The following is a 16542-nucleotide window of genomic DNA, read 5'->3' as shown; positions in this document are numbered from 1 at the left end:
GGTTATTTTTTGATGCAGATAATGTCTACCATTTTTAGATGCCAGAAGATATCTATTAAATAAAGGACAAGTCACATAAGAATAATCTCTTGAATAAAGAGCTAAAGTTATTTTTCTTCACAAAATTCTTGAATAAGCATTATCAACTTTGGGTAAAAAATTGTTTGTTTTGTATGACATTGCAGTTTAAGGCAAATTAAGAATATTCATAATGCGGAAGGAGAAGATAAGTACATCATGTTATTAGGATGTTTCACAAAGAATAAATAAGCATTTATTGTTGAATGAAGTGCATTTAATATAACCATTATTATTAAACTCTTCAAATGAAAGAAAGACATTAAAAAAAATTTAGTTGTTCGATAACCAAAAATGATCTCACAAGAGTTATTTTATCAAATACTATATAAAGCAATTGAGAAGAAGAAAAATAGAGAGTACATTGTACAATGGCAAAACATTGCTAAATTTTTTAGCCAACACAAAGCTTTAAAAAATAATATTGTTCGTGTTCAATGAGCAAGTTAGAGAAAAGCATTAATCTACATACATTAATAGACAATCAACTTTTGTAGTGACTAAAAGTGTAATTAGTGATCACCAATCATGCTAACTATTTACCTTAGCCAAAAGTGGTTTTTTGGCAATACTTGGTTATCAACCTAGAGTAGTTATTGTTTAAAGAATACTTTCTTGATTCAAACATGACTTATAAAAGAATAATAGGTTAAGCTAAAAGTGACTTTTTGAAATAATACCTAAACTAGGTCAACTTAGAGTGGTTAAAGATGAAAGAATACTTAAGTGGAGCAAGAAGTAGCTTATGAAAAAATATTTGATCGAGTCGGGAGTAACTTATCAAAAGAAAGGAATAGTCAAAGTAGATATGAGCCTAAACAATATTCAAGAGATTAATTGGGAGTAGTTACAAGCCTAAGCAATACTCAAGGGATTAACCAGAAATGAGTCCAAAAAATACTCACTTTTTGTATTTCATAACATTAGTAGTGAAACTTTGTCGATTGATTAAGAATTGGATGTAGTTTGTGTGATAAGATGAATTAGTATAAAAATACAAAGTGCACTTTTTCTTTCTCTGTCTCTTTGTTTTGCGTGTTATTTTTATCTACACTAACATAGAATGCAGATCATTATAAGATTACATGTAGCTTAAATGTTCCTATGTTAAACAAGTAAGTCAGTCAAGTTGTAAAGTTTCATCAAAAACAACTATAATCAAATGATTGCTTAATTTATAAAACTATTGTTTGAATACTCCTATCAAACAATATTTGTAAAAATTGTCAAAAAGGATGTTTAAAAGACAATTCAACCCTCCTTTCTTTTGTTTTTCATGTTTTTCACAATTATCATTAAAGTGACTATTCTTCCAAATCTACTTAAGCTACTTTCTTTAAATTGTTGTGTTGGTTGAAGTTGTTGTTAAGAATAAGTTGATATATTTGTCTTCACTAAAAGAAGTTGAGCTTGGCATGAGATAAGACATTTCATGTTATATTTTTCCTTGTTATGTAGTTAGTGATATCAAATTACATTGCAGGGTAGATGAGATAGCTTTTAATGTTTAAAATACTTTAATTACATTAGGTGATATGGATCTTGTGTTTTAGTCATGGCTTAAAGTGCTATGTATACCATAGTTGAACATATGGTTGGCATAATTAATTATTTGATTGATTTGAAGATTGATGAAGTATGACAAATTTAAAAAAATTATTTCACGATAACTCATTGTTCAAACTATGAAAGGGTTAGTAAGTTTGAAAAATATGCAAAGTGATATAAAGGATTTTTTGGTTCTATTTTTTTTTAATCAATAGTTGGTTGGGGAGAGGTACAACTACTATACAAGTTCTTTGTCTGTTTTCAGTTATAGATTGAGTTAAAGTGAACACAAATGGGACAACTTTTGGGTGTCCACGTAATGTTGTTTGTGTTAGGCTGTTTAGAGGTAGTAGGGATAAATATATTGAAAGTTTCTCTTTTTTTTTTTTTTTGAGAGTGTTGTCTTTTATATGTTAAGATAATAGGGCTAATTTGGCCATTGAACATTTTTAGTTGGATATAGGAAGTTTTGGTTAAAAACTAATTTGTCTTTATTATGTAAAGATATTGTTGGATATTCAGTTGTTCTTTGACGGGTTAGAGGAAAATGGAAAAAATTCGTACAAATATATAATCAAATAGAGTTTAAATATTCTCATATTCTTTGAAAAGTAACTATTATGTCAGTATTTAGATTATAAGATTCATAATAAGTTTGTTATTGTTGATTTTTTTTCTTTTCATAATAGGTTTCATTCAAACTTCTTATATTTAGAACTCTTTAGTTCTTTGGTATGAAGTTTGCATTATTGTATTTTTGTATATAGTATGGTTTGGCCCAATATTTTTTTGTTATTTTTTTTTTCTTTAATAGATCTTGTATATTATCACAATAATTAGTATGCTTTGGTTATCATAATAATTAGTATGTTTTGAAATGTCAACAGAGTTATATATTAGGATTTTTCTAATAATGAGTTTACTAAAAATAAGTAAGAATTAAACAAAACTAGTTGTTTGCATAAAAAATATATGATAAAAAATATAATATTTTACATTGACTATACATATCTATTGAAGATTATTTGTTGACGAGTGTTAATTAATGATTTTTTTACTAACATGAACCTAGTTACTTTTTACCAATGTCAATCAATATTTTTTTTATCGATGACAATGAATCTATTTTTTAAATAAATAAATTGTGAATTTGTAATTAATCTTGATAAACGTTATTTTTTATAGTTGACATCATTGAAATTATTTATTTACCAAATCAAGACTATTTCTTAGGTGACGCTTATCAAAATTTTCTCTACCAATATCGTTCAAATTATTTTTAATTGTCAACCAATATTTTCAATTAAAGTCTGAAAAAAATGTTTTATTATGTTACATGGTGGTAATTTCTGTATTTAGTAGTAAGTGATATTTTACTGAAATTTAATTAACTTGAATCCTGTTATCTAAATGCAACATTAGAAGATTTAAAAAATTTGAAAGTAATTTAAAATTCAGTATATTTAAATTTTCAGAAAAATTATAAAAATTTTTCAATTCAATACTCTGATTTTTTCTCTCTTTTAGATTATTTTTTCTTATTTCAATGGCCATACTCAGCACGATTTTAGGTTGGGTTACAAGTAAAAACCCATTACTCCATGCTCCTTTAGCATTTGGGCTCCCTCTTTGCCGTTAATTTAATAGGGGTTTCTACATGTACCTTCAATATTTCTTCAGCACCTCCAAAGATTCATGTTCTTTCATTTATGTTCTTGGAAAATTAAATAAATAAAAAAATTAATTAAGTAAATGCAATAATTAAACAATTATGAAGTGACAAAGTTAGTTGGCTGCCTGAATTAATTACCAATAGTGTTTTATATACTCTGGACTCCTCTCTTCATTCACTTTCACTTGCACTACAATTCTTTCACTTTCACTTTTTCACTTGCACTGCAAAAGAAAAAATTTTGTTGGTGGTTTAGATGTGAATTTTGCAGTTGAGGGTCCACTCGTATTTCACCATGCTTCATTTCTTCTCAGAAAAATGTACGCGCATTAGAAGATAAGTTTATGTTTGAGGTAAATGTTATAGGTGAAAAAAATAAGAAAAAATTGAGCTGCATTTTTAATATTTCATGTTACGTTTTACGGAAGTCATTTTTCATGCAACCATTTACGAAAGTCGACTTCTGAAATCGACTTCCGAAAGAGAAGTGAACTTGTGCGGAAGTCAAGTTATTTTTTCCATATATGGAAGTCGACTTCCGGAAGTGTATATGTAAAACGGAAGTCGACTTCCGGAAGACACAAATTATTTTTTCCCTTATACGGAAGTCGAATTTCGGAAATGTATGTGTGAAACGGAAGTTGACTTCCGGAAATGTATGCGTGAAACGGAAGTCGACTTCCGGAAGTGTATGACTAAAACGGAAGTGGACTTCTGGTAGTGAAGTGAAATTTTTTTAGTGTTACGAAAGTATACTTCTGGTCTTTAAGTGAATTTTTTGCAACGGAAGTCGACTTCCGGAGAGTTTTTTTTTTGTTATGGTTAGTAGCTTTTTGTTGTGGTGAGTAAATTTTTTCCACCTCCGTAGTAAGATGGTTTCTCTTCTTTTTCACTTTTTCCACTTCTTTAGCATGCTTTCTCTTTTCTACCATGCTTTCTTTTCTTTTTTTTCACTTCCGAAGATGCTTTTAGACTAAGTGAAATTTTAATTTAGTTTTATTTTGTAATTTTGTTAGAGTTTGAATAATAACATATGTTTTTATTTATTATTTATTTATATTATTTATTTAATTTTTATTTACATGAATATTTCTTATTTGTTTATATATTTTTATTGTTATATTTTTGTGTGTTTTAATTATTTTTTTTTTAAGTTTACTATTTATTTATTTATTGTGTGTTTGTTTTATATTGGCACAAGACACGGTCTGACAGATGACAATGCATAATTTCTCCCAATCGGATGAAGCCACGGAATAAAGTGATATTCATAAGAGGACGAGCAACCCGATGTGTTGCGTAGGTGTTCCAAATGACCCCATCGTACGTAAGTGCATCCAATTGTGCCCTAACCTCAACCAAAGTACAATTCAGTCTCGGTGTCACATAACGCTTCACCTGAGGTTTCTGTTCATCATAGTTATCCAGTACTTGCTTCCTTCCCAATCCTAGGAAGTGCTCATATATCCAACTCTACAAACAAATGCAAAGATTTTTCAACAATGAAACAAAAAATATGACCAAAGTAAAAAGTTAATTTTTGAAAAATACTTTTGTACCTGTAAAAGAGTAAGATATCCAACTAATTGCTTGGTGTGGGCAAGGCTGGCATCGCTAAGTTGTTCATAAAGATGTGTCAATGCAGCAACTCCTCATGCAAACCTTCCACAAGACTGCAGATCTGCAAACATATTGAGGTACAAGACGTTGATGGAGGAAGCGCTCTTACTCACAAAGATGTTGCAGCCAACAAGATGTAGCAGATACGCCCGTGTCGCAAACTACCACTGCTAATTGTCACAACACTCAGTGTAGACGTCTCTCAACCAATTGAGTCTTACATGGGGACCGCGACAATGATTCAACTCAGATGACACATTTGATCGTTCAACGCCTAAAAGATCAATCACACACTCAAGAGTAACATCAAAGTCTAATGCTTCATTGCTTAAAAGCTCTCCAACTATAGGCAAATGGAAAAGGACAAAGACGTTGTCTAATGTCACACTCATCTCTCCAAAAGGAAGATGAAAGTTGTTGGTCTCTCTATGCCACCTCTCAACAAAAGCTAGTATGAGACCCTTATCAGGATATTCATATATTATATCACATAGTGGCATCAACCCCGAATTTTGAACAAATGGCTCAACAACTGCATGACAAACTCCGGATCTTTTAAATTTCTTGCCATGGGACACTAACTTCATGTCCACTCGGTCCTAATAAAAACCATTACACAAATATTTTAAATTCATCCACCAATTTCAACAAATAAATTATTAAAGTACAATACTAACCTAGCCATCCCAAATAGGACATGCAACATGATCAACAAATCCGATCAACAAAGACGTATCCTCGGGTCCTCTAGGAAATCCTCCTAAAACATCTTGGTCCTGCCCTGCAACAACCTCCTCATGGTGAATTATATTTTCTTGCTCCTCATGAATATTAGTATAATGAGTTGATGATGATGGAGCAGCTTCTCCATGACCAGTTGATGAACCAACTTCTCCATGAGATGATGGACCACTCTCTCTATGATGACCCTTACCTCTTTTGCGAACAGATGCAGTAGGTCTCTGCCTAGGCTCTTGCTTAGAAGCCTCAGCATGTGAAGAACTTGAGCCACCACGATGTGCTCCTCTTGTCCTAGCCATGTCTGTAATTAAAAATAAAATTATCCAAAATTATAAATAATAATAAATATAAATTTTCAAAATAATAATTAATTATTATTATTATTATTCAAAATTATAATTTATTTTTATTATTCAAAATTATAATTAATTATAAATAAAATTAATTAATATTTTAATTAATTAAATTAAATTAAATTAATATTAAAATAAATTTAAAATATTTTTTTTCAAAATTATAATTATTTAAAATTATATTTACTCAATAATAAAATTAATTAAAATTAAAATGATTCAAAATCGTAAATAACTAAAATTTTAATTATTCTAAATTATAATTATTTAAAATTATAATTAATTAATATCAAAAGTTATTTACATTAAAATTAAAATTAAGTACAAAAAAAATTACAAACGAAAGTCGCCACGTCATTACGGAAGTCGAAGTCACGCCTACGGAAGTCGCGTCTTCTACGGAAGTGAAGCGTTCTACGGAAGTGAAGCGTTCTACGGAAGTCAAGCCACGCCTCTACGAAAGTCATGCCTCTCTTACGAAAGTCACTAAATCGTTATCTCTACAGAAGTCACTTCAACACGAAAGTCATTTTTAACTACGGAAGTCAACTTCCGGTATTGATGGCTTACAGAAGTTGACTTTCGTAAGTGCCATTTTTAATGTTTTTACGTGACCTACGAAAGTCCACTTCTGAAACTTGTTCTTCTTTACAGAAGTCCATTTTTGTCACTTGCGAAAGTCGACTTCTGGTTTGTGTGGTTTACGTTTTTCACTCACAGATCTATACTCGAAAAAAAAAAATGTCTATATACATCATTACAGCAAAGCAAACATGGTAAGAACAATAAAAAAATTAAAAAATTAAAAAACTACAACATGAGGATATGTTTACCTTACCTGTTAATGCAGAGGAATGGCGAAGGAAGAGGGAGAGTAGAGCAAAAAATAGAAAGTAGGAGTGGGGTACCTTAGAGAGGAGAGTGAGGCAGATGAGATCTGGGGGTAAGGTGAGCGGCGACTAGGGTTTAGGTTAAAGGAGAGTGAGACATTAAATAAGAGATAAAAATGAGAGATTGATGGATTTAAAATTTTAAAATAGTAAAAGGGCAGTTTTGGATTTTAAAAAAATATTGGGGTGCAGGAAGAAAAGCCCATTTAATAGGCACCGGCTTTACAATTTGTACTCTTTCAATTGTATCCCCATAATTATTAATCACAGCCCTAAAATTACTAACATCACCTCACACTAACATGAAAAGAATAATATACCCTTTCTCACTATATTCTATCCCAATTAAATTCAATTCTATTTTTATTCATTTTCTTCATAAATAAGGTTATTTAATATATTTAATCACACAAAGAAAGATTTAGATATAGAGAGAGAGAAATTGGTAGGGGTCATGTGCTAATGAGACATAACACATTACATTTTAGACATAAACAAATAAACCATGTGATGTCTTTGAGAAAGGATAAGATGTAGCATTGAGTTGGAATCATGATGTTTGGAAGAGAAAGACAACTATGGAGGATTGTTATTATTATTGTTATTATCCAAAGTGTTTCTTTAAATTTAAAGAGAAGATGTGATAACAAAGAGAGAGATTCATTTATAATCTAAGTTTTATGATTGTATTGCATTGTTCCCTAACCACCCAAGCATCTAAGAGTTTTAACATGTATTGGATGTTCTCTCTTTTCATATTTTAAGATACATGCAAACTCAACCATTTATTTATTTATTTTAGAAGTTTACGAGAAAAGCGCAATTTAGTCCAATTTATTTTTATCTAGATATGAAATATTTGTTATTTTTATTGATAATTAGTTTTTAATGAAAAACTTGATTGATTATCTACAATATGTTCCTATTTTAACCTCATTTTTATACTAATAAAGTTTAAATTTGAAACCTTATTCAAAATATTTCATTTCCCTCAAATCGATCATTTGAAACCTTAGGTCATAACCTTATTGAATTTCTTGAAATAAGTTAATAAAAATATATATTTCTTTTAAACTGCATAGGTCACATATACTAAATACCCGAGAAAAAAACATAAAGACCTTAAATACAGATTAAAATAGTTGAATTTAAGTTTAACTTGATTTTACATAATTGATTTGACTTTAATACTACAGATTTATGAACGAATAAAGTAATAAAATTTAAATTTAATCGATCATAAAATTTACACCTATCTAATATTATAAATTAATTTATTTATCTTATATTATAGAGTAGTCTTATCTATATTGATCAATAGTTAAGGCAGAATCTCCCCTGATCGAGTTTGAAATTAATTTTTATTCATTAATTATTTGATTTAAAAATATGAATATTAGTTCTATATAGCTGTTATTGTTTAAATTTATGAGCAAGCATCTTAATTATAATGTTACTTTGAACCCAATCATTAGCTCCAACCAACAATTATCTCTCAACAATGTCTTTCAATAATCAAACTTACAATTCAAGACGACGCTACGTAGACACCACATATGAGATGTTCCACTGCAATATATATTCTGATTTCCAATATAGATAAAATATCTCTCATTAAAGATATTTGTTAAGTTAATCTATTTTTTAATTTTATATAAAAAAATATCATATTTTAATTTTATTAACGATATCATCTCGTTTAGTATAAAATTATTATGCGTTAATTATATTTTTCGTCTTCAAATTATTTTAAAAAACTGTATTTTTTTCATAAACTAAATTATATACATATTTTGTTCACGTATTTTGTGAAAGTAAAATAAAATATCTTTTCAACAAACTACATATATGAAGGTTAAACTGTAGTTTATTGTGGAATTTTATTTGTCATATGAAAAACATTTCATGTAACGTTTGCTACGAAGATATTTTACATAATTTTCATAAATTATAGTGAAAAAATATATATAATTAGGAAGAAATACAATTTTAAAAAAGGTTAGAGACGATCAGTGGCGGAACTTCGACAAAAAATATAGAGGTGCCAAATTAGATTTGTTATATATAATTTGTTTTTACTTAGAAAAAAAAATGCTCTTCATCGTTTCTCTTCATTTCCTCTGCTTAAAACAAGCATACATAATAGTAGAATTCAAAAAAAATATTACTATCATTCACTATTATATCATTATACCAAACCATGAATACCATTTTAGATAAGAATTTTTTTTCATCTCTATCACATACCTTCCTCTTTAAAAAAAGAATCAATTTTTTTTATTTTTTTATCATAATCTTTCTAATATAAATTTATCACCCTTCGCCTATCTAAAAAAAATAAAATTTATATTCACAAATCACAATTATCATAGTGCAAAACATAACAAAACTCATACCACTTTAATTAAATAAGCAACATGGTATAAATTCAAAACTTAAAAAAATTACCATAGGCATCGAAAAACACAAAATCCCTAAAATTTGGGAAAAATTATAATTAGGGTTCATACCAATCTCATAAAAGAATCCCAAAAATCATAATTAGGATTTATATTAATTTGAGATAAACTTAATTTGGGAGAAACATCCTAAAAAGAATAATAAATTTAATATACATAAATCATATATATGTGAGAGATCATGCAAGAATGTATACTTCAATCTCTCTCTCAACCTCTATTTTTCAATCTATCTCTTTGTATTTATTTTTTTTCATACACTTTCATGATAATTTATATGGTGGAAAGATCTTATAGCCAGAAATAAAAACCCTAATCTTTTTTTATAAAGCAATGTTTCCATTAAAATTTTTTATTTTATCTCTTATTATAATTTTTCGTAATATAAACTTAATATAAATAATATATAAATATAATTTTAAAAAATATATAAATATATATAAAAAAATTCAAAAGAAAAAAAATTGGGGGAGCCGTTGCTCCCTTATGTCACAATGTAGTTCCGTCCCTGGAGACGATATTCGACCCTTATATTATATAAAATATTATCAAAATTTATAAATTAATACGTATTATTAAGTAAAGCTTTTCAATTTTTTACTTCATATTTATAATTTTTAATTCTCTAACTAACTTGAAGATATATAAATTTTAATTCTAGATTTTGCTTATTTTTCATCAAAGTTAAAGATTATTTTTTGTTATTATTTAGACTTTCGTTCATAATAATGAAATATTTTATCCAATTATATATTTTGATGTTAAACATTCAATTTTCGCCAAGAAGAATTTTGAAAATACATGTGATAAAAATCATGTTTAATATGAAAAAAATAAAAGGGAGGAATATTGTTGTGCATTTCTATACCTTTATATTGCAGATGTTGTGTTTATATAAACATAATACATAATACAATCATAATCTCTGTAATAAAGTCATCATTGAATACAATAAATAATATAGGTAATAATTGATAATGATGGTTGTACATATGATAAATAATACACGGGCATAATATCATGGATATTAGAATAATATTATTGACATAATATCTCTAGTATTGATTCTAATAATTAGAATCACAACTTTCTAACTCCCTCTCTCAAACTGAGGTGACTCAGTCATACAAAATTTGTCTCTCAAAATGTTGAACCTTGTGTGTGTGAGAGGTTTGGTTAAACAATCTGCAATTTGATCCGTTGTTGGCATATAGGCTATTATGACTTGATTTTGAAGCACTTGATAATGAATGTAGTGGACATCTATCTCAATATGTTTAGACCAAGCATGCATCACTAGATTGGATGTCACTGCCTTAGCACTGAAGTTATCACACCATAAAACTGACTTTTTAGGCATAGGAAATTTCAACTCATCTAGAAGTGATCTGATCCAAGTTACTTTTGCTGCTAGGTTAGCTAAAGCTCTATATTCTGACTCAGTACTTGACCATGACACCACTTTTTGTTTTCTTGAGGCCCATGAGATTAATGTCTCTTCAATGAAAACACACTGCCCTACTATGGATTTCCTATCATCTATGCTAATGGCCCAATTTGCATTAGAGAATCCAACTATATCAAGATCGGTTGAGGGTTCTTTATGAAGACAAAATTTGTTGTGCCATGGAGATATCTCAATAATCTTTTTATTCCTTGCCAGTGATCCATGGTTGGGGAACTCATATATTGGCTGAGTTTGTGACAAAAAATGTTATGTCTAGTCGAGTGTTGGTCAAATATTGTAATGCACCTATAGCCTGTCTGTATAGTATAGGGTTAGCAATAAGTTTTCCTTTAGTAGTGAATTGTTTTCCTGTTACCATTGGTGTAGGGCAAGATGAAGCTTTTTCAATATTAAACTTTTTTAGTAGATCTCTAATGTACTTTGTTTGTTTAAGGTACATTCCACCAACATCTTTGTCTACTTCAATCCCCAATAAGTAGTGTAGAATGCCAATGTCTTTGAGAGAGAAAGCAATAATGAAAGTCTTTAAAGAATTATTGTTGCTCCTTGTAATTATTATGTCATCAACATATATGAGAAGGAGTATGATATGATCATTTTCTCTAAGAACAAACAGTGATGAATCAATCTTGGTGTTTTGAAAGCCCCATCTCAATAAAGTGTCTTTCAACTTGTCATACCAAGCCCTTGGTGCTTGCTTCAGTCTATAAATTGCCTTGAAAGCATGTATGATTATTTTGCCCCTGAAATGGTACCAAAGTCCAAGTATGATTAGTTGTTAGAGCTTTAAATTTTGCATCCATGGTTGCTTTCCATTTTGGACTCAGTAGAGCTTCATTAACATTTTCTGGTTCCTTGTCTTATGCGTTTGTTTCTGAGAGCCCTATATATGGAAGTTTTGGCTTGTAGATCTTTGTCTTGCTTCTAGTTTACATTCAGTGCGTGTTGTCCTATTGAGTCTGTTGGTTATTTTCTTCTATTGTGTCTTCTGGTGTGTCATTTACATGTGAGGTTGGCTCATCTGCATGAATAGAGATATCATTGAGCGTTGGTTGAACATCATTGACAGCTAAGTCACCATGAGTTGGTTGCTCTTCATTGAAAACTAATTCACCTTCTTGATGATTGACCTCCCTGTGAGTTGATTCAACTGTGTGGCTTGTAGTGGTACCTGCAGGACAAGAAGGAAGAACAATAGGAATTGTTCCAGTCAGTGTTTTTAATGAATTTCTTGTGTCAAGAAAGCCATAATGTAAAGGAAAGTGATTCTCATTAAATACCACATGTCTTAAGATGAAAATTCTGCCATGATAATTGAGGCACTTATAACCCTTGTGAGATTTATTGTATCCCAAGAATACACAATATGTAGCGTAGAATTGAAGTTTGTGTTGATTGTATGGTTTAAGACAAGGATAGTAGGCACAACCAAACGACTTTAGAACATCATAATCAGGTTTCTTTCCAAATAACAATGAAAAATGACTTTCATTTGGGTTAACTAATGAAGGCAATCTGTTGATGAGATAAACTCAGGTAGAGAAAGCTTCCCACCAGTAGTGAAAGACATTTTAGTTTGTGCCAAAAGTGTGAGCCCTAGTTCAGTCACATGTTTGTATTTCCTTTCAGCTCTACCATTTTGCTGAGAGGTATATGGGCAAGACATTCTAAATTGAATTTTTGATTCAATGGCTATTTTCTGGACAGGTTTAAACTCACATCCACCGTCACATTGAAGAGCTTTTATCTTCTTGTTAAATTGGTTTTCAACCAGGCTTTTGAATTGAATGAAAGCATGTATTGTTTCCGATTTTTGTTTTAAAGAAAAAATCCAAGTGAACCTAATGTAATCATCAATGAAAAGAACATAGTACTTAAAATTAGAGGGAGATAAAATTAGGGCAGGTCCCCATACATCATTGTGAATCAATTCTAAAGGTTCCTTAGCATGAGAGGAAGGGGATTTAAATGGTAACAAGTGAAGTTTTCCAAATTGACAAGCTTTACAAAATGAAAATTGATCACGTGATGATGTCTTGACATTGCAATTCTTCAACACCTTTTCTAAGACTTTATTGTTGAGGTGTCGAAGCTTTCTATGCCAATTCTCCTTTAGCGACATGTAGACACATGGATCTTTATTGACTTGAGAGTTGACACTTGAAAGTTGGTATAATCCATCTCTAAGTTTCCCTCTTAGTAGTATTCTTCCTGTCAATTTGTCCTTCACATAACAATCGTTTGTATCAAATTCAACAAGGGCATTATTGTCAACAGTTAGCTTAGATACACTCAACACTTTTTTTGTTATTTCTGGAACATATAGAACATTATGCAAGTCGATGTTATTCAATTTGGTTGTGCCCGAGGCCAATATTTTCAATCTTTCACCATTTCTAGCTAAGAGAGAAGAAGTCATACTATTGTTTTCATTGAGATCTTGAAGTTTCTCATTTTGATGGGTCACATGATTGCTAACTCCATTATTAAAGTACCATTCATAGCTCTGATTGTGGTAGGGGCAGACTATTAAAGCACTATGATTTTCTTTCTTGTTGTTTTCAGCATTATGATTTGAACCTGTGTATGACTTATCATAACGATAAAATCAATTCACTACTATATGTCTGATCTTGTTACATACCTGACATATTGGTTTAGATCTACCTCTTCCTCTACCTCCTATAAAGTTAGAGCCCCTCTAATTACCTTGTGTCCCTGGTTTGTTGCTTATTTTGGTTGCAAGGTTTGATGAAGTATTCATTGAAAGATTATTGAAATTGTTCAGCTGTTCTATATATTATGCTTTCAAAAGCCAATAATTGGGCTCGTAGATAAACCCAACTAAGGTTGATTTGATTAGATAATTTCACCACCACTAGGTTGTAATCAACATCTAGTCCATTCAACGTTTGAATCATCAAATCTAAGTTAGAGATTGGTGATCCTGCCAGCTTTAATTTATCAGCAAAGTTCTTCATTTTGAGAAGATATTGATCCATCTTCATTTCTCCTTTGCGAGTGTTGTGAAATTCTTGCTTAAGGTAGATTGTCCTTGATTTTGTGTGTGCACTTGCTAGGCTTTGGGCTTCATCCCAAATTCCTTGGAGGTTTCACAATGCAACAAATATGTTGCAATATTAATGGCCATTGAATTTCTTAGCCACCCTAGGAGAGCTTGATCTTGTGCAATCCACTATTCATAGTCAAGATTAGTTTTATGAGTTTTGTCACTTGTAGTGACAAACGGTTCTAGGCATTCTTTTATTCCTAGTATGTAGCCATCAAGTTTGCAACCTTTTATCAATGGAAGAACTAATGACTTCTATAAGAGATAGTTATCTTTGTCCAACCTGACAGAGACAGTTGTGGGTAGGTCATTTTTGTGATTTGTGTTGGCTGCGGAAGATATGATTAGATCGAAAGCCTTACAATAAAATGGAGGAATATTGTCGTGCATTTCTATACATTCATATCGTAGATAATGTGTTTATATAAACACAGTACAATATAATCATAATCTCTATAATAAAGCCATAATTGAATACAATAAATAATATAGGAAATAATTGATAATGATGGTTGTACACATGAAAAATAATACACATGCACAATATTAGGGATATTGGAATAATATTATTAACATAATATCTCTTGTATTGATTCTAATAAGAATCACAACTTCATCTAACTATATGAATTAAAGTTAACAATATTTTCAAAACAACAATATTAAATAATGTTTAACTAGTTTAATGTTTTATATTTTAATCCAATAAATTTAAGGATTAAATATGTTTTGTCCCTTAACTTTTAGTGAATTTTGGAATTAATCTATTTTGAAACTTTTGACCAATTTAGTCCTTCATCTTTTGAAATACGTGGATTTAGTCCTTTTAATCAAATTTTGTTAGGTTTATTTGATGTTTCGTACGCATTTCAAGATTGTATTTGAGTTGTTTATATTGTTTAACACATTTTTTCTTTAATGTTAAGTCAAATACTATTATGAAACGCACTTGAAATGTCAAATAAAGTTAACAAAATTTGATTAAAATGACTAAATTCACATATTTCGAAAGATAAATGACTAAATTAGTCTAAAGTTTCAAAATGAACTAATTCTAAAATTCAGTGAAAATTAAGAGACCAAAAACATATTTAACCCTAAATTTAAATATACGGTTTTGTCCTGTATTTAAATTCCAAGGAAGAATGTAATAATAAGGAGAAAAAAACTCATTTAAAACATAAATTATAAAAGAGGCAAGTTGTACCTTAGTTAAGTTCCGTCCTAGATAATATTTGTTAATAAATGATGAATGTTTATAAGAGGAATTCATGAAAAAAATACAATATTAATAAAACATAAATTTAATTTATATAAGATATTAGTATTATATTGAACTCAAATTTTAAAACTATAGACTTTGAGTTTGTTTAACCTTTTTATTTTTATTCAACGTAAAATTTGAACTTATATTTAAATTTTAACCATTAAATATGATTTTCGAAAAATACATTTACGATTAACGTTTTAAAACCCGTTGTGTTATATGTGACTGAATGTCTTTTTCAGAAAAATAATAATAATAATAATAATAATAGTACTATTTGTCGTGAATATTTATCATGCAACGAGCTGTTTTTGTAAAATAAATTTCCTTTATGAATTAGAAATAGGTTTAAGGTACATAAATAAGAAGATCATCAGCGTCAAACTATATTTATAAACATATTTGACTTAATAAAATACGTGATTTAATACTCTTGTTAATTTACTATTGTTAGATAATATGCATAGAAGTGAATGTGAACAAAATTTTCGTTGAAAAAAAATGATAAGAGAAAAAATAGATAAAAAAGTATACACATGTTCATCACCTTCATCCCTAAATTAAAAGTTCTTTATTGTAACAAGTTTATTTTACTGTCGTCTTCGAAAAAAAATGTACTTAGAAATTTAAAATTATTTTAATAAAATTAAGAAATATACAATATTATTATAAATAAATCACAAATAAAGAATTAAGAAAAAAATAAACAAATTGAGACATATATTTATGAAATATAATAAATCTAGATTTGCTTGTGCTACAATGATAACAAAGCTAATTAGTATTTAATTAAACACTAACTTTTCAAGCTGAAATGGGAGAAATTGCGCATAACTCAGTGCCCTTATTCTCAAACTAAATTATGACCCTCTAATTAAGGATAGATACTGCCAATGCCTCTACTCAATGCATCTAATTAGGACTGTGAAGAATAAATGAACTCACCATTTTAAAATTTCAGGTTTTTAAGCATTTCGAACCACACGAATGTTTTATTATATAAATATATACTAGATTACTTCATTTATTTATTACATTATATAAAGTACACCAATTTTCTATATTTTTTTCCACTATTTAAATTTGATTATAAGTGCTTTGTAAAGTCACTAAGATGTAACTGGGGAAAAAATTTACAATTACACTATTTCTTTTATAATTATCCAAGTATATTCTTTTCGGCAAAGAAAAAGTTATATATTCGAAATCCTAAAGTGCTTCAAAGGCATAATATTTTAATGACACTTTTTCACTAATTTTTACAAGAAATATGGAGGATTCCATTTTTACAAGAAATGTGTGTGTGTGTGTGTGTGTGTGTGTGTGTGTGTGTGTGTGTGTGGTGTGTGTGTGTGTGTTGTTGTGTGTGTGTGTGT

At 29.2% G+C, this 16542-nt stretch overlaps 1 protein-coding gene across 5 annotated transcripts; it reads right to left on the bottom strand.

The window, feature by feature from the left end:
- Positions 1 to 4579: 4579 nt before the first annotated feature.
- On the bottom strand, positions 4580 to 6994 carry LOC114186188. Of its 5 annotated transcripts, XR_003604983.1 has the most exons (5): positions 6851 to 6988; positions 6350 to 6734; positions 5596 to 5960; positions 4858 to 5517; positions 4585 to 4771 (listed from the first exon to the last, which is right to left on the bottom strand). XR_003604983.1 is itself a non-coding variant. In XM_028074227.1 (4 exons), exons 2-3 carry the CDS (start codon positions 6477 to 6479, stop codon positions 5596 to 5598), a joined length of 495 nt encoding a protein of 164 aa, XP_027930028.1. In that variant the 5' UTR covers positions 6480 to 6734; positions 6921 to 6994; the 3' UTR covers positions 4580 to 4771; positions 4858 to 5595. The 5 variants fall into 5 exon arrangements, 3 of the variants coding, with proteins under 3 accessions (XP_027930028.1, XP_027930027.1, XP_027930026.1); XM_028074227.1 differs by having other exon boundaries at positions 4580 to 4771; positions 4858 to 5960; positions 6921 to 6994; XM_028074226.1 differs by having other exon boundaries at positions 4580 to 4771; positions 4858 to 5960; positions 6846 to 6988.
- Positions 6995 to 16542: the final 9548 nt, after the last annotated feature.

This window comes from Vigna unguiculata, chromosome 5 (genome assembly GCF_004118075.2).
Source record: "Vigna unguiculata cultivar IT97K-499-35 chromosome 5, ASM411807v1, whole genome shotgun sequence".
Lineage (NCBI taxonomy): Eukaryota > Viridiplantae > Streptophyta > Magnoliopsida > Fabales > Fabaceae > Vigna > Vigna unguiculata.
The sequence above is the reverse complement of the archived record's forward strand: the minus strand, read 5'-3'. Positions and strand labels throughout refer to the sequence as shown.